The 21,088-nt window shown below is 46.2% G+C and overlaps 1 protein-coding gene and 1 long non-coding RNA gene across 5 annotated transcripts; one reads left to right on the top strand and one right to left on the bottom strand.

The window, feature by feature from the left end:
* Positions 1-168: 168 nt before the first annotated feature.
* On the top strand, positions 169-5,976 carry LOC133411835 (uncharacterized). The gene is made up of 3 exons (XR_009769700.1): positions 169-450; positions 1,308-1,446; positions 5,339-5,976. It is a non-coding gene; the product is annotated as an uncharacterized LOC133411835 (long non-coding RNA).
* Positions 5,490-20,363, bottom strand: LOC133411833 (phospholipid phosphatase 3-like). 4 transcript variants are annotated; one of them, XM_061694552.1, is made up of 7 exons: positions 20,080-20,129; positions 15,832-18,438; positions 15,606-15,710; positions 10,049-10,329; positions 9,078-9,135; positions 8,795-8,971; positions 5,490-7,850 (listed from the first exon to the last, which is right to left on the bottom strand). In XM_061694552.1, exons 2-7 carry the CDS (start codon positions 15,889-15,891, stop codon positions 7,722-7,724), a joined length of 810 nt encoding a protein of 269 aa, XP_061550536.1. In that variant the 5' UTR covers positions 15,892-18,438; positions 20,080-20,129; the 3' UTR covers positions 5,490-7,721. The 4 variants fall into 4 exon arrangements, with proteins under 4 accessions (XP_061550536.1, XP_061550535.1, XP_061550533.1 ...); XM_061694551.1 differs by lacking the exon at positions 15,832-18,438 and having other exon boundaries at positions 15,606-15,760; positions 20,080-20,363; XM_061694549.1 differs by lacking the exons at positions 15,606-15,710; positions 15,832-18,438 and adding an exon at positions 14,495-14,652 and having other exon boundaries at positions 20,080-20,363.
* Between the last annotated feature and the right edge of the window lie 725 nt (positions 20,364-21,088).

The following is a 21,088-nucleotide window of genomic DNA, read 5'->3' as shown; positions in this document are numbered from 1 at the left end:
TTTGTTTGTCTTGCGATTCAGGCCTTGTGATTATGACGTGCGTGAGTGAGTCGACGGTGCTGCGGTTTTTGCCAAATAGTTTTGCCACCTCCCCGTTTTGAAGTGTGTATACTTTCCTTGTGCGCACACAAACGGGAAAGCTTTCCAACAGCTGACGAATGGATCCAAATGGAATGCAACACAATAGCCCCCCTCCTGCAACTTGAGGCGTTCTCTTGCCAAATATTCGAAGTTCTCTCCCCCTCACGTTCTCCGAGCGTGTCACGTCGTTCGCGATAGAGACGACCAGGAGACACAAACCACTGACAGCCTGTCAGCCGGCGCTCGGAGGAGCACAGCTCGGAACCTTCTAGATAGCGGCAGAGCCCGCCGCCTCCCCCTCTTCCGGTGACGCACGCACGCCACGACGGTGGAGGTCAACCGTGACGGAGGAGACATATTAATGATCAGGTGAAATAGTGCCGCGCTTGATTGGGTGATTTCTTTGTTTTTTTTTTCCCCTCAGGCTGCGTCGTAAGCGATCTTTGGCCGACGTATATTCATCGGCGGAAAGGTCACAAGTCAGCGCCTGTCGAGCGCTCGTGTCACAACAATCAGGCGAACAACAATCAAAAGGCGTCTGGCGGTCGTCCAAAGGCAACACGGGGTCCGGTCCAGCGGTACCTGAGATGAGAAGTTAATCACTCGAGTCTTTTCTGCCTTTTCTTCTCTTTTTCGGCCGTGTGTCACAAAAACACACACCGAGCCCTCACTTACTTACATATGCGCTCAGTGGGCGCAGCATTCGGGGACGCTATACAGTGAAGCCCGCTTTATGGAAGGGGTTACGTTCCGGCCCAGCCCAGCCGAGATCGGGGAAAGGGCACAATATCGAGACCGTGTGAAAACGGGTTTTCACCTCACCCAAAATGTTCAACAACCAGACCATATAATTCTGTCTCACGAAAATCCGCTTGCTTAACGTTATTATACAGGGTGATTCAAAAAGAATACGTCAAAATCATTACGCATTTGTTAAGTTTAAAAGCGTTGTAATGGACTGAATCAGTGGTCATTTGATAGGGGAGTTATCCAAGTTTGAGTGGGTGTCAACGTCACCGCTGTGGTGACGTACTCCTCTGACACCGTTCAATTGTCCAAAAATTACGTTGTTTTTTTTTAACACTCGACATGGCGACTCCTCAGCAGAAAGCGTTTTGTGTGCTTGAGTTTGCGGAAACAAATGGCATTGTCGCGGTGCAGCCTGCTTTGAGACTTTTTCTTGTGGGGCTGTGTTAAAGACAACGTTTATGTTCCACCACTTCCAGCAAATATCGATGGCGTGAAAGATGGAATAACAGCTGCAATCAACACGGTGGAGCGCGGCACCCTGCGGGGCGTTTGGGAAGAATTGCCATCTCGGCTTGACGATGTCCGCTTGAAGTGACACGAAGTAACAACTTGAACGTATGTACGACATATGTGTCCAAGCTGGAGTTTCCCATTGTTTTTCCTTTTTGAACTATCGCGTGCTGATTTTGGCGCATTCTTTTTGAATCGCCCCGTAAAATGAGAAACGCCATCTACTGGCGAACGGAAATGATCATTCAGATTATGCTAATTGCAAACCTTCAAACAACTGCCACGTTAACACATGAGCAGCACCACACACCAACAGAGCGCAGCAGTATTCGCAGGCATACATTCTCTTGTTCCGTTACCGAAGCCAGTTGGAGGAAATTGTCGACCTTCGATTCTTCGTCTTTTGAACTAGCACGGAAGAGTTCATACAGTATACGGCGATATTAAAGACAGTGAATAAATGCTCAACATCGCTTTCCATACCGCACAAATAGACGCTAGTTGTGTAAAGCGCTTTCATGTCACTGACTTGAGTCTGCATTTAGGATCAATCCATTCATCAAATTGTCCAGAAATTCAAATGGCCCAAAACGTTGGTCACACGCTTCCGTGTAATTTGATAGATAATCGCAAGCCCAAAACATGTGCTACAGGAAGATAAGGACAAAATGTTGCCGTGCCAGGTGAGCATATGGAGAGCATCAGAGCTCCATGTTTGATGAAGTCAATGTTTGTGTTCCGTCAGCACTATATTCTTCTTGGCGCTCTTCCCATGGGGCTCCTTCAAGCACATATGGAGGTCATTTCTTCAAAATTCCTCAGCAGAGAGAGAAAAATAAAAGCGGCTCTGGGATTTGGGGTTGGAAATCATGCCAATAGAATGGGGGCGGGGGGCACATTTTTGGGGGCGATAGGGTTTTTGGGTGTGCAGTTTCCCTTTAAACAGAAACACGAGAGCAAGATTGGGGCCATTCAGGAGGTCGACTGCAACAGTGAAATTGAATAGAAAAAACAAACAAATCTAAACATGCAAAAAGTCCTTACTCTGGCAGCGTGTTTCTCGTAGAATTAAACCCATTGTCTCCGAAACATCGGGATGGGTACCCCGCCTCTCGCTCAACGTCAGCCGGGATGGAGGCCGGGTGCACAAGCGCTTCTGAAGACGGATGGCGAGCCGTGAAAGGAAAGCAGCAGCTCAGTCGCTTCAGTGCGACTGAAGGCTCAAGGTCACTTCGCATTGGCCACGAGGAAGCCGGGAATTCAACCCGCAACCTTCATATCGTATCATGTCGGAATATGTCCTACCGAGCGGCGGCCGATCCGGGCCAGCGAGGCCTTCTCGGCTGGCCCCGGTCAGCCGCTAGCAAAAAGCACTGACCTACATCTACAAACAAAATTGGAATATTTGTTCCACAAAATTCTATTCATTTATTCCTAACGGTCTATTCTCTTCATTTCTCTTGGCTGCACTGCTTACGCACATGCGTTTAATCAGCAGAGATTCTGGTGAGTCTGATCAATTGTAGTTGTTTTGAATGTTCTTGTTTTTTTTTGTTATTGTTGTTATGTTATAGCGGCCCGCGGCATATTTGCGGTTCGGCACCCACGGATTCCCCTATTCGCTGATTTCTTTCTTTTTTCTTTTTTCTTGCGGGGGGGTGGACCAATTCCGAAAACGCTTAGCAGCGATTTCTCCCCGCTCATTCCGAATTGTTTAGGTTAAAAAAAAATGATCGTATATATACATAGTATATCGTTTTTATAATGGGCGCCAATTATCTGCGGAGTTCCACGAGCTACTGTATATGCATAATGATTCTGAACTGCTCCAGATGATATCCTGTATTGGGCTCCACATATTCTGAATTCAGGAAAAGAGCTTGTGGAATTTGGGAGGGAGGTTATTCGTGGAGCATGCTGAGGGCAAACATGCGACACAATATCACGTGTGTAAGGGCTCCTCAATTGAAGAAAGAACACTACGAAGTTCGATTGAAATATTGATATGGCCTCCTTTTGAACATGTCTCTGATTTCTTTACCGGCTAATCGGAGTTGCGGTCCTCTCCTCCCCTGAGGTCTGACAATGGAATGACTGAAAAACGAACAAAGACACTGAAGAACAAAAGTTTGCATACCGCGGACGGTCCCTATTCCTGTTATCTGGTGTTTACAAAGGCGCTGCGAAGCTCGCGGGACAGGCTCCGACAGTCAATAGCAGGTTGTGGCATTAACAACTTGACGCTTGCCGCGAGATTTGTCGAATGGAAATGTGCCTCGGGTCAATCAAAGTTGGGAAACGCTGCGTACTACCGACAGCTCTCAGTATGATGTAGCGCAGTACTCAAGTTGCAAATCCTGCTGCGTGATGGATTAAAAAGAACGTGGAAAAAGTGCCGGAGCTTAGCACGGCTTTAAGTGCGAAGCTCTACGTGGGAGCCGGCCATCATCGTGGTTCTCTGCGAGGGAGCTGTAACGAGGTCGCTTATCACTAAGGGCATCTGGCGGGTGCGGCCCGCTTCCTCTCGGCATCCGTCCGTCCGGGCGAGAACAAATCCGTGACATTAAATCCTGTGACTGGCTTCAAGTTGACTCCATCGGCCAAACTTTCTGACATAGTGATCGAACACCAAAGAAGGTCCAATTATTGCACTTTCCTCAAAATGTGAAGTGTGTTGTACACATACTTTTATCATTTCCACACCACTTCTGGAAAAACACATTCAAGTCTAATGAGTTTGTTTGATGACAATATCAAAATAGTTGAGTCATCTAATTGCTTGTGACGCGCCGATTGTGAATCATTAATCGGGTTTTAACTGGTGGGAACAATTAAAACAACAGTCAGTTTCTCCCACTCCAACCACATGAAAAGAATCCCGTTATTAGAGTTGAAAGTATTTAAGATCAAGAAAGCCCCAGCAGGTCCAGCTGAACATGTGCAAAACCGGAAAACTGCTTCAAATGGACGCCGCGTGTGGTCGCGTACACTGCAAATGAGAATTTAATCTTTGAAAAAAACTTGGCTTCACGGAGCCGGTCAGAAGTGGTTGACAAACGTGCCAGGCCTGCGTGATGTGGAATTTAGGTGTTAAAGAACCTGTCTTCGTGATGACGTGTGTCAGCAAAGTTCCAGGACCGGAGTCTTCTCTGCCACACTTTCATGCACCCATGGAAGGATTCTCCCAGGGCCGGAGCCAGGGGGTGGCCTTGGGTCGAAAGGGCGACCGCCCCCCTCGTGCGTGGTGTTAAAAATTCAAGCCCCGGTTGTCGTCGATTGGCTTTCGGGGAGCCAAACGTTCGATCGGCACCGTCCCCCGTCGACGATTGGTTTTTGTGAAAAAATTCTGGATCCGCCTCTGGATCCTCCGCAACTCCGACGTCACGGCCGTCTCGATGGTGTCCACGTTCCGCCACGACTCTCGCCTCTTCTTGCACACTGAACGAAGCAAACGCTGCAGGATGTCTTTGTAGACCTGCTGCTTGAGTGTCTGGCCCAAACCGAAGGGAAAATTCATAATTTGGGTTTGAAATGTAGCATTGTGACACAGTCCCGGAACCTTTCTGACACACCTCGTGTTCAATTCCAGCGAGAGGACGTGACGCCTGAATTTGTCCACTCGAGCACCCTGCACATGCTATCGTGCTCAAATACAAGTCAGCTCTCACCTCAAGTAGGCTAAGTCACAGCACACCAAGCACACTTTGCGGCTTATTAAACTAATCAACACTTAATCTGCTCGCGAGCAATGTGCAGAATGAGCCGTCAGCTCGCCACGTCACACGAACGACGTGCAGGTTCCAAACACCGCGGGCGCAGAAGACCTGGTTACAACCTGAAGGGTTCTACAGTGGAGCACACACGTTAGCAAGTACTGTTATCTCCTGAGTAAAAGTGCGCAGCCACGTTGACATAGCTGCTATGCAGACGCGATATTATTCCAGAAGGCCATTGGGGAGACGTTTCACAGTCTGGAATGTGCACTATTTCCCCACAGGAAGCACGGAAGTCGACCATCGACCCACGCCCCGATCTCGCCATCACACGCAAAGTCGTCGGCGGGCCGCTGAAAGGCCGCGCATTCTTTGTCCACCACTTGAGGCATCTCGTGTTCAAAATAATGAAAACAGCTTTTGAGATTTGTGTTTTATTCAAGACACTTTTACATCCTTCAGTGTCGACATTTCAACATTGGCAGTACAAAAATACTGAAAGGCACTTTAAACAGAAATGTACTGAAGCTTTTTTGTGTTTTTTTTGTAGCCCTCAATATTCACAATGACGGTCGCCTCCTCAAGCAGCATGTCGAACATTTACACAGGTGCAGACACAAAGTCCTAGTGGGCGTTTCCACAACAGACACACATACACATATGATACAATGTGTAGTAATACACTGTATATACTAGGGCCCGACCGGTTAATATGAGCCCTTTTCATATCAGCAAAAAAAAAAACCAACAAAAAGAAATTGGCCGATTGAAAAAAAAACACATTTACAAAATAAGAGAAAGAGAAATACATTCAAATGAACAAAAATCAGCAATTCTCTGTTGCAAAAGTAAAGACAAAGTATTGTTCTGCCTGTAATTCATGTCTTTAATGTTGAAAGCACTAAGTGTGTATATTTTTAATAAAAAAAAAAAAAAGTTTTTCCAAATAATCGGCCGATTAATCGGTTATCGGAATTTTGTTCTGCCGAATATCAGGATCGGTATCGGCCTCAAAAAATTCATATCGATCGGGCCCTAGTACTTCTGCGAGATATGTTTTCAAGACAATTGTGAAAGGAAATGGCTCTTCACACGTGAACTAAGATGAAGCTTGCAGTGAGTGGTTCAGAGTATTATTTCCTATCAAAAAGAGCATGTAAACCCGTTGAAATGTGTAAAAACTCACGAGCTGAAACGCTTTACAAGGTGCTTTACAATGTGCCAAATCCATTCAAAGGTTTCTGTTTTGTCAACTTGTGCTTTGGTACCTTTTGTTCTTCAAAACAGTAAGTACATAAGGCCCGTGTCAGATAGATACAGTATGTGGTCACAGGAGTTTATCAGCAATGTGAATCATCACTTGGATTGGTCCATATTACGCTTGTTTTCTACAGTTTTCGTCTCCACCGGCAGGTGTTCCGTCTCTGGTCGCACAGAGAGGCACATTGGAAGGCTCCAAACGCTAAAATACATTTGGGTCATTTTATTAGCATTTGATCAATACCAGGAAAGACGGTAAAGCCCTCCGAATTTTCTTTTGAAAATCAATTCATTTTACTGATATGAGTATTTGAATGATTGACAGCTGTTACCCATCAAAAGGTCATAATTGTTTCCAAGAAAAACCTATTTTAAATATTCTTCAAATGCTTAACGCCAAAATGTTTACCCCATTAGGTGTCCCAAATGAACTTTCATGATTTTTTTCCCCCCCTGAAGATGCTAATGACATTTCTTCAACAAGTTTTGGAAAATAGGACTTTAAGCGTTCGCTGTTTCATCATGGGAGACATTTACCCACAGAAAACCAAGATGCCATAAAAAAACAACAACAGCTAGAATAGATTTTTCTTAACTGTTATTGATCAAAATATATGTAAATGACCCAAATAGACACCACACGGAGACAGAAGCATGTGCATCCACCCAAACTCACGCGCACGCGCACACGCACACACACACACACACACACACACGCACACGTCTGGTTCACATAAGTGACGGTCATTTCATTAAATGGCTCAGCGGGGCCTCGTCCTAACCAGCAGAACGAGGCCCACGTCTAACATGCAAGCACATACCTTTCGCCTACTGCAACACATGTGCACTTTTGAAATCAACATTACATACAACAATGCTTACAAAGCTTTGCAAAAGCTTCACAAGTGGTAACAGCCAATAATGAGTTGAGCTAAAATAGTGCTTGACGTCAAACATTCCTTTACAATTAGTATATCGACAATAAAAAAAAAGATGAGAAGAAAAGAAAGTGATACATCATCCTTCCTCCAATCAAGGAATTTGTTTTTACATTTGCACGAGCCACACGGCGAGCGGGCGGCAGGATAATTGCGCCCCCGCTGGACGCAGCTGCTCTTCGTCAGCCGCGCTCGTGGCCGTTCGCGAGCCAGGAGGCCCAACAGTCTTCTCGCTTGCGTCGTGGAATTTTCGAGCGAGACCCAGGAAACACACGCCCGTTTCCGCACTTTTTAACGTTGTTTTTTTGGGGTTTTTTTTTTTAATATAAACGCAGCCTTTCCTCATCTTTGGAAACCTTCCAAGATGTCTAATTTGTCTGCTTCCTCCACGCTCGGAGTTCATTCAGTTGCAGTTTGTTGGGCCAGTGTCTGTGGTAGTGATTTCTACATGGTCAGTTTGCAGCGCATGCTACGCCACGATGAGATGATTGCTCCTCTCTCTGATGTCCGCCGGAGGAACGAGCTCTTTTTTCACGGGAGTCGACGATAAGGCGCAACGTCTCCCTTTGGCCTTGAACAAGTCTGATACAAAGAACGCCTGGGGAGGACATAAATACATTTTTGTCTTATTATTTTGATCACGCATCCACACGGTGTCGGGAATGGCGTTGCTTTAGAACGCTTCCGCTTTCTCATTTATGTGTACACTAAGGATGGACATACTAACCGATTCGTCAATTAACGGAGAGTTTGGAATTGTGATGATTGTGCGTAACTGATTGTTGATCATGTTATTTGGGTGCAACCAGGAGAGGCAGCGACATTTCAAGTAAATGCATATCCCGAGTGCATACTCTTGTCAAGCTATTTGTTGTTATGCTAACGACCAAAAAGTGTTGAAACATTTTTCTTCCAATGAGATTCTCACTTTTTAAAGGTTTCTATTTTGGCTATTTACCTGTTGGTTCTGACAAAAAAAAAAAAAAAAGTCACATTCTCAGTCTTGGACAGTTCATCCCATTTTGTAAAATTGTATTACTGTATACATACAACAATAAGTATCTCTGTGTCTAGTTAAAACCACCATTTTTCAATGTTAGTTCTTAGTAATGGACGTTCTTGTAAATGAGTACAAATGGTTGCTTCTGAAATTCAAGGCCGAGGGCCATATACGGGCCTTGCTCTCAAAAACTGTCACAGCGCACGAGACAATACGACCTCAAAACGAGTAAAAAGCAAAAAAACAAAACAACCAGGACATTTATTCTTTTTGTCTTGGTAAAAATGTAGAAAAAAGTCAAAACTGTCTTCAAAAAAGTAGGGCAAGATATTTTTGACTCGAAATAAGATTTTGCATTTTTGCAGTGCACGAGAAATGTGTTCATTCAAAGCAGTATGAAAAGCACCCGAGAAGTTCCATAATCCGTGCGCCACCACACAGTCGATAGCATTCTTTTTCAAAACTTCAACAATATTGTATATTGTAGCGCTAAATGTACAACTGGAGACAAGCAGATTGTCAGTGATGTTGCAGCCACTCACAATGCAGTAGGCCACCAGCGCGCCCTGAAGGAAACCCGCCAGGACATCAGTGGGGTGATGCTTGTGATCCGAGACGCGGGACAAGCCCGTGTAGAAGGACATCATGACGAGGGTGAACTGGGTCAGCGGGCGCAGCAATCGGGCTCCGTGCCAGGTGAAACGAGACTGCAGGTAAAACTGTACACGCGACGTTATTGAAGAGTCATTCGATAAGTATTTAACATCATTTTCGTGCCAAATCAATGGTAAATGACGAGAAGCTGAAAAGAAAGAAGTAACTCACCACCAGATAAAGCATGGTGTACATGGAGAAGGAAGCGTGTCCAGAGAAAAACGACTTCCTGAGGAGAAAATGATCAAGTCCGCTTCAGTCGATACAAACTCAGGTGCCCCATTTTAGACCATCACATTAGTAGTAGCGCTACGAACAGACGGCCGCTAATTCGGATTCACTCGGGAGTTTGCTCGAAAAAACAAATCCTGAATCGTACATTTTGCATTTGGATGAAAACAAATTGAAGTAGCTACGTATTTTATTCTGACGAGAGCTGCGATGCTGAGAAATCCCTTTGTTTACAACCGCCGCCGGTTTGACTTGCCGCGCCGTTGTCGCCGGTACCGGCCAATCAAACGGATCACGGAGCCGTTCTCAACCCCGAGACGATAATCTCCGCGAAATCGTCCAATGGCACGGACCTTTGAGGAGCCGCTCGGATGTTGACGACAGACTGCGAACGCGGCAGATGAATGGGATAAAGTTGTCCAAGATTCCTTCAACACATCGTGGCAGATGACTTATGAGAGCTAGCCAGCTACCGCTAACTGGCTGCTCAGCTAACTAGCTGGCAGTAATAGAAGCAGATGTTGCCAGCCAGCATGGATTTATACATTTTACGGCACAGCGAGACCGGTGTGTAACCGACCACGGCCAGGATGCTGCGAGGGTTTTAAACTAAAAAGAAGCATTTTGGCACGGAAAAAGCTGTTGCCAAAATGCGTCAGTGTAATATCTTTATGCCGTTGTGACAAAATCTGCGACCGGGACTTAACCAGGGGAGGGGAATATACTGTAGATAGTTTTTAAATCATCAAATTGGATTTTTCATTTGCTGGACAATGGCGTGGCTTTATTGAGGAATAGTATAGTAGTCACGATTTGATTGTGATTCGCTATTCATTGGTTACTGTAATTGCGAATGGCGAAAGGGGATTTACATAGCGAGTGCGAGCTCGAATTAGCAGCGATGACAATACCTGGCCTCCTGGACTCGGCTCTCGGGCCCCTGACACTGGTAGTCGGCGATGTAGCCCAGGGAACAGTTGATAGTGGTGAAGTCGGGCTTGCACACGTCGAGAAAATGGGGTCGCAGGCGGCCCACCGACACTTTGGCGATGTCGGTGAAAGACTGACTGATGGCGCAGCCGAAAACGAACACGCCCACCTGCTTGTACAGGGCGGAAATGTAGGGATTCCCCACAAATGATTTCGATCCCTCGTTGAGGAAGTAGATCCTGTAGCTCTCTCCAATGACGATCTGACGGCACAGGTCAAATGTTGTTATTATTTGGGGACGCGGAGCACACGAATCTCATCACTGATCTCCTTTGTACTGTCCAGTAATTTTTTTTGGACAAGAATTTCCCCACTGATAGTATTACGGGACGATGTTAATATGTCGTGGCAGTTGTGAGAAATGTAGAAGCAATTGTTGGAGGACGCACTTTCAGCAGCTTCAAAAGACGACGAGACAGATGAAGAAATGACTGAAGTTTCATTGTTAGACTCACACTTGGCATCGTCACTTGTTATCGAAGTCAAGGTTGAGTGTTTTAACGTTTTACTCTTACCAGTCATTCATCACTTGTACGCTTGTTTAAGAAATGAAGAATGTTAAATGCGAGATGAGTGAGGCACATCCTTCATATTGCACCTTTTCAATTGCTAGTCAAGATAAAGTGGTTTACTGTTTAACTATTTACAGGACATTTTTTTACACTTGTATGACAGTTAAGAAATACTGCTGGTCTCGTTCAAAGTTTGGATCATGGCAGATTTGACCCTGGAACAGATTATTTCTATTATTCCGACAGGGGAAAATTGTCCAGGATTGAGATTATGCTCAATCTGCTTTCCTCATGTCGACAATTCGACTAGAATTCTTTCTCCCAGAGGTCTGAAAAGAGGCAACTTTCTGTTTGAATGTGTGTTTCTTCGCGCAATTTTAAGCCGGAGAAAGCATGTCGACAATGCGGCGGGCACACCTACGTTTACCTACAGCGTTTGTACGAGAGTAAATAAGCGTCTGTCTCGAAGTGACGATAGACACGTTAGACGGACTTGGGGTGGGCGGGGGATAGTTTTAACTCACAACGGCTGTTCAAGCTCAATAACACTTCCCGACCCCACGCGGATGCTTTTGTCTTCCAGTCACACAAGCGAAAGTGCAGGCAGACTCGGAGCGATGATGGATGTTGGATTGGTGCTACGAGCGACAGGGAAGGAGACAGGAGAATGTGAAAAGAGCAAAAAAAACAAAAACCAAAAAATATATACATATATATATATATACACAAACAATAGGGAGTAAGAAAGGAACTCTGAGGAGGAATGAGCAGTGGAGTGGGAGTGAAAGATGGGCGGGAGGAAGTGGGGGAGGCACCGCTGCTTCTAATCATCAGAAACGCTGAGCTCGGCAACGGCTCGGATTTTGGAGGGCAGACTCCAGCAGGCGCTCATCGGGGCCGCGCTTGTCTTTGCCGTCGCTCGCCAAGAGCTCCGGTTTCACGGGGCACGTCGCAGCGTTTTCGTGTTAGTATCTTGGTTTCATCAGACATTCTTGACCAGGGTGCGGAAATAAGTCTCGTTCTGGGAAACACTTTGCCGAGGGTTCGCCCTCGAGGGGAATCGACAGGCCGATAGTGTTGTTTCCACCATCCAAGCCTTTAGAGCCGGGCTACGGGAAAGAGGAAGAAATCTCATCTGGCCGCCCTCGCGTGAACAAATAATAAACGTGCCGCTGAAAGCGCCAAGACAATCACCGGGCCGAGATGCCGATTTGAGGCTTTTCTAAAAGGTCCTGAACTTCTCAAAGAAAACTGCGCTCTTTTCCTTTTTATCTAAAAATGACACGCATGCATTTATGAAGGATGTGGCCTCTCGTCATCTGTAGCAAATACGACGACTGACTTAAAAGTCGGGGTTTCCTGGTTCGGACAGCACAAAGGAAGGTCAGAACACACTCTTCACAAAAGGAAAAGTTATACAAACAGTTACGGCGCGCTGGGGGAAAATGAGATATCAGAGAATTCGAGTGTTCTTGTTTGGGGTGTTTGCCACAATTTCAGACCGACAATTACAGTAGCCAACTGAGCAACTATTGCGTCAACCGTAATTACATATCCCCGCAACTGCCTCTCACTATGAAGAACCTCTGCGGTTATAGTACAAGTAGTCGAATCCGCGTCGAGCCTCCGACTGTATGTACGGTTGTGAGTCGCATAACAGAGTGTGTTTAAAAATGTGAGTTCAGCTCAAAATTGTTACAGTTCTTATTTCCATAAACAAAAAATGCATTGGGAACACTCCATGTTCCATTTCAAAATCAAAAAGTGTTATTTCTTTCCAGAATGTGAAGAAAACTGAATTTGAAGGCTGGAATTGGTTGACCCCATGCAATACAGTTGTGAAGCAGTTCTCAGAAATCGTGGTCCAACAACCAAATATTAGTCCAGTGATCCACTGGAAAGCTACTGTAAATACAGACACTTTTTATTTCCTGACATTTTTGTCACAGCCACAGCCACTGCTACAGTACTATGCAACTGCCGACATCTGGATTTTGGCCTGTTTTGCTGCCCCTTCATCAACAACAACAACAACGACGACAACGTTCTATTGTTGACACACCCACTGAGGCACAAATTGAGGGACTCTACACCTAAAATCTGGATTTGAAGAAGCCTTTTGGATTAACGGTGAAACATCTTCAACAAACAAGAGCAGTCCAGTTGCGTTGATTCAATCTTTGCCACCCATGTACAGTAATAAATGTTGCCAGCTCATCTTTCATTTCAGCCTGGTCATCGCGGAGGAGGCATCCCTCCATCTGTTATCTCTTCCTTTGTTCTTAACTCAAAAGGGTTTTCCCCGAGTTTTGCTTACCTGGATGGAAGTGTCCAAACCAGGGGATGCCGTTGATTTTTGTCAACTGTGAAGCCCTTTGAGACTCTTTTGTGATTACGCGCTAGCTGAATAAACTTGACTTAGCCCAATAGTCCCTGTTCTTCACTTTCTGTAAAGGAATAACACTTTTTAGTTTTCGGCATTAAAGTGTCATCATTCGGAGAGGGGCCAGTTCCAGTGGTTTGAGTCTGGCATCCAAAGCTATATAGAAGCTAGTGACGCACCGAAATTTAGGCGGCCGAAAATGGCCCTCGAGTGCATTTTCGGTTGCTCAGTTTCAGTTTTTGGGTTCGGTCAAGAATTTTTAATTCGGCGCATCACTAATAAAAGCTGAATAAAATGCCGTGGACTGGAATGTTACTGGAAAATATTTCGGGATGCACGATAACTCTCGGCCCGATATTGGGGAAAAAGGAATGTCACACTCATCGGTCCAATACCAAAAGAAACTGGGCCGGTAACGAGAGCCGTACCTCGAAGGAAGGTAACGACTGCTAACCCTTGCAAACGGCTCTCCTATGCGTCGTCCTCTATAATTTCAGCTCACTGGACAATACATTTGATCATCTACAAATGGAATTAACATCCAAACGCAGGCTGGCCCCGCCTCCGTTGGGCAAGGAAAGCCGCAAGCGCGTCTCCACGAATGCTAAGCGCGTCGGCAGCAACACCCCCCCCCCCCCCCGCCACAAATTCAAATGTCTTTCAATTAACATTAGCATGAATGACCGCCTGTAATGACATTTAAAAAAACAAAAACGTGAATATTTCAACCTGTGTATTATTCAAATTTGAGAAGTTCATTGAGTTCTCAATACCATAGTAATGATTGCACAAGAACAAAGTACATTTGTACTTGTGTAAAGTGACTATAAAAAGGCAGTTTTCTTTTGATATTACATTGTGTACATATGATATATGATAATAAACGATGATATATTAGTATAATAGTATTTTAATTTGAATTATATTTCAGATGAATAAAAATGCATGCTTAATGCAACCAGTTTAATATAAAATACAACTAGGTAAGTAGGGGAAATTGAATTGTTGAAAGTCCTCGATATAAACTATTCAAAAAATGATATCGGTTATCGGTACGGGCTTGGAGAAGCACCAAGTTCTCGGTATCAGTGGGAAAAAAAAGACAGTTGTCGTGCATGCCCCAAATATGAACGAACGCATGTTGACTTGAGCTGAATCCTTGATTGTAGATGTTCAAGGTGTAGAATGTTGACGGCAACTAGGTTGGATATTCCCACAGACTCGAGAGCAGCAATTGCTTGAGAAATGACCGAACCAGTCTTTTGCTCTCGAATTATCTCTGAAATGAGACACACGGCTGTGAATATGCACTTATTGTATTTGCTGGGACACGGTTCGAGATAAAACCATTTTGACAAGCAACTCTGAACACACAAATGCAATGAAGACAATTGTCAGTAGGTGTTGCTAGTAGCAGTGAGGGTGGCTGAGAGCTGATGGTGATCATGGCATTAGTGAGTGAGGGGACTTACAGAGAGGATGGTGATAAGAATGCCAGCAGCGCTAAGCACACCATCGCTAATGGTGTCTCCATTTTTGGCCGGGTACTTGATGGACTCATCGTGGCAGTAAAACCCTCTACGGTAAGGCTGAACAGCGCTGGTCTCAATGACCAAGAAAGGCAGGCCGGCTATTGTGAAGATGCAGCGAGCGACGCGTGGAGAAAGCAGAGGGAGGGAGGGAGAGACGGAGGAGCTGGGTTAATGATCTGCACATCACAGAGGTCACGAGGCAACACGAGAACAACATCTGGACGAGCTCAATCCATTTTGCGGCCAATCCACAGCGCACGTCTTTGTTGCGGTGAATCACAAATGTTGCTATTCAGCGAGACTCGGGACTTTCTTTTTCTCAATTGTTTAGCTGCTGATTACAAAACGTTTTTTGCCCGATTTGCTTCATGTTGGCCATTCGTCAATTTTGCTCAAAGTTCCTTTTCCTTCAGTTAACTAATGGTTCTCAAGGTGTATTTAAATTGTAGATGGCAATTGAATCAGCACTGGATTCATGAAAGCTAATCCACGTTTTGGGATGTCAAAATGAAAGTCGATTGTTTGCGCAGACGTAAATTTGGAGAAAGGGTCGATTCGAGGATGTACGGTCGCCCAACGAAGGCATCTGCGACAACGCTTGCGTTGCAGATTTTTCCTCTCCTTCCAGACTGCTCCTATTCTAACAACATCACTTACCCTTTAACATCACGTGAAATCAACATCTTCAGGAAAATTACACCCTGAAAGTTGCAGTTTGAACTGCACGACGTTACTTTTTTGCATCTTCTTTAGCTTATTTGTGTTTGCTTGCTGTCGGGATCATCAATTATAGTTAATATTTTTACACCTGTGACACAGTTTTCCTGCTGTCACCTGTACGCGATGGCACCGAAACGAAATACAAATTGAAACAGATTAGCGCGCTACTACTAGAAAAGAACGGGCAAGTGTTCCGATCTAAGGAACAGTGCGAAAGCAGAGTCTGTTGAAATCAACTGCGTCTTACTGAGGTGAGACAAGCCGACGTTTGAATTGAGAGCATCGTGACGCATGTTCTCCCATTCTCCCGCTGCAGCACAACACGACTTACTGAGACCACAGGTACAGTGACCCCCACGGCTGTCAGCACTGTGCTGGACACTGTGCTGCTTTTATAGGGAAGACTGACGCTGTTGTCATTGCAGAAGAATCCTCTCTGGTAAGGCGCCAAGGGAGATTTGTGCAAAAACACAGCGACAAGCATCACTGCGTAGTTGGACAAACGACACAGTGAACATCTGCATCAGTACATCACGGAAATACTGAAATACACTCACGGGAACAGAAAGGCGCAGAGAACCATTATACAGGAAAATCCACTTTTCAAAATTAATCATATCAGACGAAGAAAATCCCTTGACCTTGAAAGAAAACAACAGCGATGATTATGCAGATGATCCGAGGCGGACATGAAGATTCAAAATGAGAAAACGCTTTTGTTCAATGACCGGAGGGGGGGGGGGGGGGGGGGCATCTCTTTTCTCTTGAAAACGTCCACTTTAAAGATGCCTGCGGAGTGTCTCATTCCTTTATTGACGTAAGCTCAAGTGGCAAGTTGATATCTTCATCTATCTGCTGACAGCAAACAGAGCACTTGGGAATCGGCCGGGCAGCGTTTTTTTCCCCCCTCCGAGTTCCAGAAAGGCAGCCGTGGAGCCACTTTGAAACCTGAGTGAGGACTTTCCCCAGGAGAGGTCTTTTGAAATTTGGGAAAACACCTTCAATGTGGTCTTTAACGTGACGCTGGCGCTTTCAAGTCACTCTGTGAGGCCCACACATCCACGCTCTGTCTAAAAGCGCTCGGTGGGGAGGTCAGCGCTGCCCGTGGCTGAAGCTGTGATGGGGGGCGCATGATTCTGTCAAAGCAAAGCCAAACACACATTGGCGTTTCGGAGCCCCTGAACACGCACGCACGCACGCACACACGCCTTTGAAGGTCCAGCTGGCTTGCAACTGTGCTCGAGAAGTGGCTGATGGGAACTGCGGCGCTTCGGCCTTCCCTCCACATTCGGCAAGATTTTGATGATTAACAGTTTTATTTTCATTCACATTCCTCAAGCGTTATCCGGCAGAGAGCTTAACACCGAATCTGCTCGGTCTTTTGAATTTCTGCAACTGTAAAAATACACAAGCGCACTCAACACTTTGGACGTTTGATCTGACCCGTGGAACACGCCGCGCTGACATTACCCGACCATCCGCTTTGAAAACGCTTGTCGTCGTTACGGTCTCCCGCTAACTGCGGGGACGAACAACATGACGGGCCACAAGGCACGAGCGCTAACGCGACACAAACCTCAAGACATTTTGTCACGGGCGAGTCAAACAGACGGATAATGTAACAGGTTGTCGTCGAACGCTTTTAAACGAGCTAAAAGGGGTCGAGCGCGAAAAACCCAGTCGCACCGAGACTGCGCGAGCTTCTGTTCTCCAGAACCTCAACTGGGGATTTTTCTTCACCCCGCGAAGCCCCCCGTCCGTCCGAACAGTGCTGCATCAGCAGTGAGTGCGGCATCTTGGGATTTTCCCCTCATCCCCCTTCCCGCTCCCGGGGTGAGGGCGGGGCGGGCCGTCCTCGTCCTGCCAGTGACAACAACAGTCGGCGAGAATGTTTTTTTTTTTTTTTTTTTTTTTTGCAGTAGCCCAGACAAGCCCAAAAAAAAATCGAAACGTTCTTAACATCAAGCGTCATTTTAGTTGCTTGCTTACTTCCCATCGCTAATTTAAATTCAATGAGAAATCATCCAAATCTGTATAGTGCTTCTAATGCCTCACACTTTCCTGTTTGCCGTATATGCCAGCGTGTAGCTCCGTATTTTGGAGGATTTGCCAAAATACCAAGGTGTGTGACTATTCAAATAAACAGACACACATTTTCCAGGCGCAGGGATTCCTCGCTGTCTGGAGCAGAAATGTGTACGTCTGAGGCACTTGTGGTATATAGACACACACACACAGTTATTTTGAGTGTGTGTGGCCCACACAACCTGCTCCCTGTCTGTCCAACGCTACAACTTACGTAGTAGCTCACAGCTCGTCTGGGCCACAGGGAAAGTCGGATTTATTTGCATTCAATTGACTCCGAGTGGGGGACCGGTTAGCACATCTGCCTCACGGTTCTGAGCCGGTGTGGAGTTTGCATGTTCTCCCCGTGCCTGCGTGGCTTTTCTCCGGTTTCCTCCCACATCCCAAAAACATGCGTGGTAGGTCGATTGACGACACTAAATTTCCCGTAGGTGTGAATGTGAGCGCGAATGCTTGTTTGTTTGTTTCTAGGTGCCCTGCAATTGGCTGGCGACCAGTTCAGGGCGTACTCCGCCTCTCGCCCGAAGGTGGCCGGGATAGGCTCCAGCACGCCCGCGACCCGCGTGAGGAGAAGCGAGAGGACTTTAACAACAACAACAACAACAACTGCAGCGAAAACACACACACAAAATAATCCAATTCATAACAATCATACAGCAATACGAATAATGTCATTTTAGGGAAGTTAAACTATGCTAATTAATCAGCTTAATACAAATGCTGACATCAAAGCAACTTCAGTGGAGACCATTCAGCGGTCGATCCTCCCATCTCATTCTTAAATATTTTGAAACTATCAAATCGATTGTTTTCCCCTTTACGGATCAATCAAATTTAGTCAAATGCCCATCGCTAGTAGGTGACATGGGAGATCAGATTTAGACCAAAATAAGAAACGGTATTCAAAAGCTTAGCGAGTTTGAAGATTTACTGTAAGACACTTGCTGTGGTGTTGAAAGAAAGTGGTCAAGATCCAACTGCGTGACGCAGAGGGAAACTCCAATGTCATAAGAGCAGCTCTCTCCTGGCGGCCAACGTTCTGAAGCGGGTGATCTGCTACGAGTGCAGCGATCCAAGAACTGCAATCAGAGTGTGTGAGAATTGAGGGAGTGGCGATTACCAGTCCCGGCCCGCCATTTCCTCCCCGTGGTTGCGGCCCTTTAAACCGCACGTCTCGCCAGAAAAAACACGGCTGGTTTGTTGACAAGCTTCTCTGTGGGGAGTTGGGCTCACACAGCACAAATCATGGAGATTTACACTCCCCGGACACACGCCGAGATTGTTCGTACCGTAACTCTATCGCCGTATTGTCTTAACAATAGTTGTACCATGGTTTTCCCATGCAGTCTTAGGTTTTATCTTATTGTGGACTATGGTGCGTCCTGAGCCGAAAACAATGTTCTCCTGCAGAGGTTTTCAACTGGCGTCACCCTGGGAGGCTGGGACAACAATGAATAATAGCCAAAAATGCCCGCATGAAATCGCATGGAGACAAAGAGGGAAAAAGAGAGGAGCTAAACACAGTACGTTGAGGGAACCGTTGCACTTGTATCTCTCGGCGTTGAGCACAACGCTCCAGTTGAAACATCGAATTCAAAAGCGGAGGTCAGAAATTAAACGAGTAAAAATAGATCACACCTCCAAGAGGACGTCAAGCGAACGGAAGCGTCGCGGCCGCAGCGACGACCTTAATGAGCCCGTGTTTGCAGCTGCTTGACATCACGCTCCAGTCTGACCCTTGCGCCACTTCCCTTCACGACTCCGCAAATACACAGCAAGACGTAGAATGCCAGATGTGCGCATCGAGGGAAGTGGCGCAGAGATCTCCCGAGGAAAAGCGGGGCTGCAGTTCAGGTCTTTGGCGAAGAAAGAACCGTAGCAAGTCTTTCTTTTAAGGAGTCATCCTGTGAGCACTTGGGGAGGAAAACTAAACAAAACAAAAAGACATCCCATAAAAGTGTCACGATAAACCTCGCAACTTTAAAGCTCCATATTAGTTTTATGAAGGCAATTTTGGAACCTTCTGGGATGGTTTATGCTCAAGTACCTCTACTGGAGGCTGTATTAAACGTGCCGTTGTGGGGGCGACGGGTCGAGCGTGACCAACACTCTGACAATAACAATTTGATGTGAACAACGCATTAACATCTCAGGTGTCAAACTCGCCTTTGTTGCGGGCCACAACGTGGTGGTTGGCTTCCCGCGGAGGCCGTTATGACTTTGAAGGGAGCCCATGTAAATGAACGATCGCCTCGTATAATTAAAATCTTTTTTTTTTTTTTTTTTTTAAATCTGAAGTCAATTCAAAAAAAGTTTGTTCAACTATTATCACATTTCTTTTAAAGCGGGGATTAGTAACAAAAATGCTTGCAATATCGCAACATTATTACAAGCGAAGACGATTTGCAATGTTGGTATTTTCACGAGAAACTAAGTCAGTCGACGCACAATCGGCTTTCGTGGTCCACATAAAACGATGCGGCGGGCCGCGGCCGGCCCCCGGCCCGCGCGTTTGACACCGTCGAATTCGGTTTCACTGTTGAGACGGTGGGCACGATAACTCCAAAACCCATAGGCCAGCATACGTGACAAACCTTTGGCGTATTGAAAAAGACTTGCCACTCGGCGACCACGAGTGGACGAACGCCTCAGGGATTTGGGCTCGAGCGCTTCCAGAGACACGCGACGCGCAATTCCAAATTGCGCGAGCGGAGTCTTACCCAAGAAGAGGCAGAAGAGGTCCACCCCGACCAGCAACTTTGTGCGGCTGTGCTCTTTCCAGCCGCTCGCAGAAGCGCCGCCGTTCTTCGTCTCGCCTGCCATGCTTTTCTCATAGATCAAGCAGCGTTGCATTTAAAAGCTCCTCGAGTTCTTCAAGTCGAGACGAATGACCTTGCTCTCTTTGCTCTCCCCGCAAGAGGAGTAAGTCGTCTAGCGAGCAACTGTCACTTGGCGCATTGGCACAATCTTCGGACTCGGCCCCATCCTTGACTTGCTTCTTCCTTTCTTCGGGGGCGGTGAGAGTGGAAAGGAAAAACAGCCCCGCCTCCGAGGGGAGGGAGCCCCGCCTCCGAGGGGAGGGAGCCCCGCCTCCCAATTCGAGCATTCGGCCGCGGGCCCCCCACGTCGGTCTCCCTTTGGAGTTTTGAGGCACAAAAGCCGGATGAAGCTCCAAAATGATTCCATACTTGACATCCCCAAGCGCTTCATTTTAAACAATGTGTCCTAATTGGTGGAGAAAACAACGACACTATTGCGCAACGTAGAACGGTCCACATTAGTCCATTGATTTTCCCTCTCATGAGTATGGCGGTATTAGTCCACAGATTGGTCAGCGACCCTATAAGCCACCCAAATTATATATAAACAAATGTAACCGCTGTCAGAGATATGCTACATACTCTTAACACGCCCCACATCCAAGGAAATTAGTTCTCTCGTTACCAAGTACCACCAAAAAGAGGGGTGGACACACACACACTCAGCTGTCCAAGTACCACCATAAAGTCGTAGCTACTGATAAATGTCAAGAACAAACAGATCTTAAAGATTAAATGCAAATGTATTGAACGTAAAAGTTAATACCGGTACAACTAACTGTACTTCAGTGATTGTTTCGCATACGACGACAGAGATCCCGCAGACCAGTGGCGGCACCCGCGCCGCACTTTGAGAATCCCTGACATAAGCGAAATATTACAAACAACTTTGAGTATGATGCAGCGCAGT

This window comes from Phycodurus eques, chromosome 13 (genome assembly GCF_024500275.1).
Source record: "Phycodurus eques isolate BA_2022a chromosome 13, UOR_Pequ_1.1, whole genome shotgun sequence".
Taxonomy (NCBI): Eukaryota; Metazoa; Chordata; class Actinopteri; order Syngnathiformes; family Syngnathidae; genus Phycodurus; species Phycodurus eques.
The sequence above is the reverse complement of the archived record's forward strand: the minus strand, read 5'-3'. Positions and strand labels throughout refer to the sequence as shown.

Excerpts from the sequence above, each read along its gene's own strand:
- LOC133411833 (XM_061694549.1), bottom strand. The coding sequence starts at position 20,212 with ATGCAACGCTGCTTGATCTATGAGAAAAGCATGGCAGGCGAGACGAAG. Across the intron at positions 14,653-20,079 it reads CCTCTTCTGCCTCTTCTTGG|CCGGCCTGCCTTTCTTGGTC; the intron begins GTAAGACTCCGC and ends TCTTCACAATAG. Across the intron at positions 10,330-14,494 it reads TTCTTATCACCATCCTCTCT|ATCGTCATTGGAGAGAGCTA; the intron begins GTAAGTCCCCTC and ends CTGTGCCGTCAG.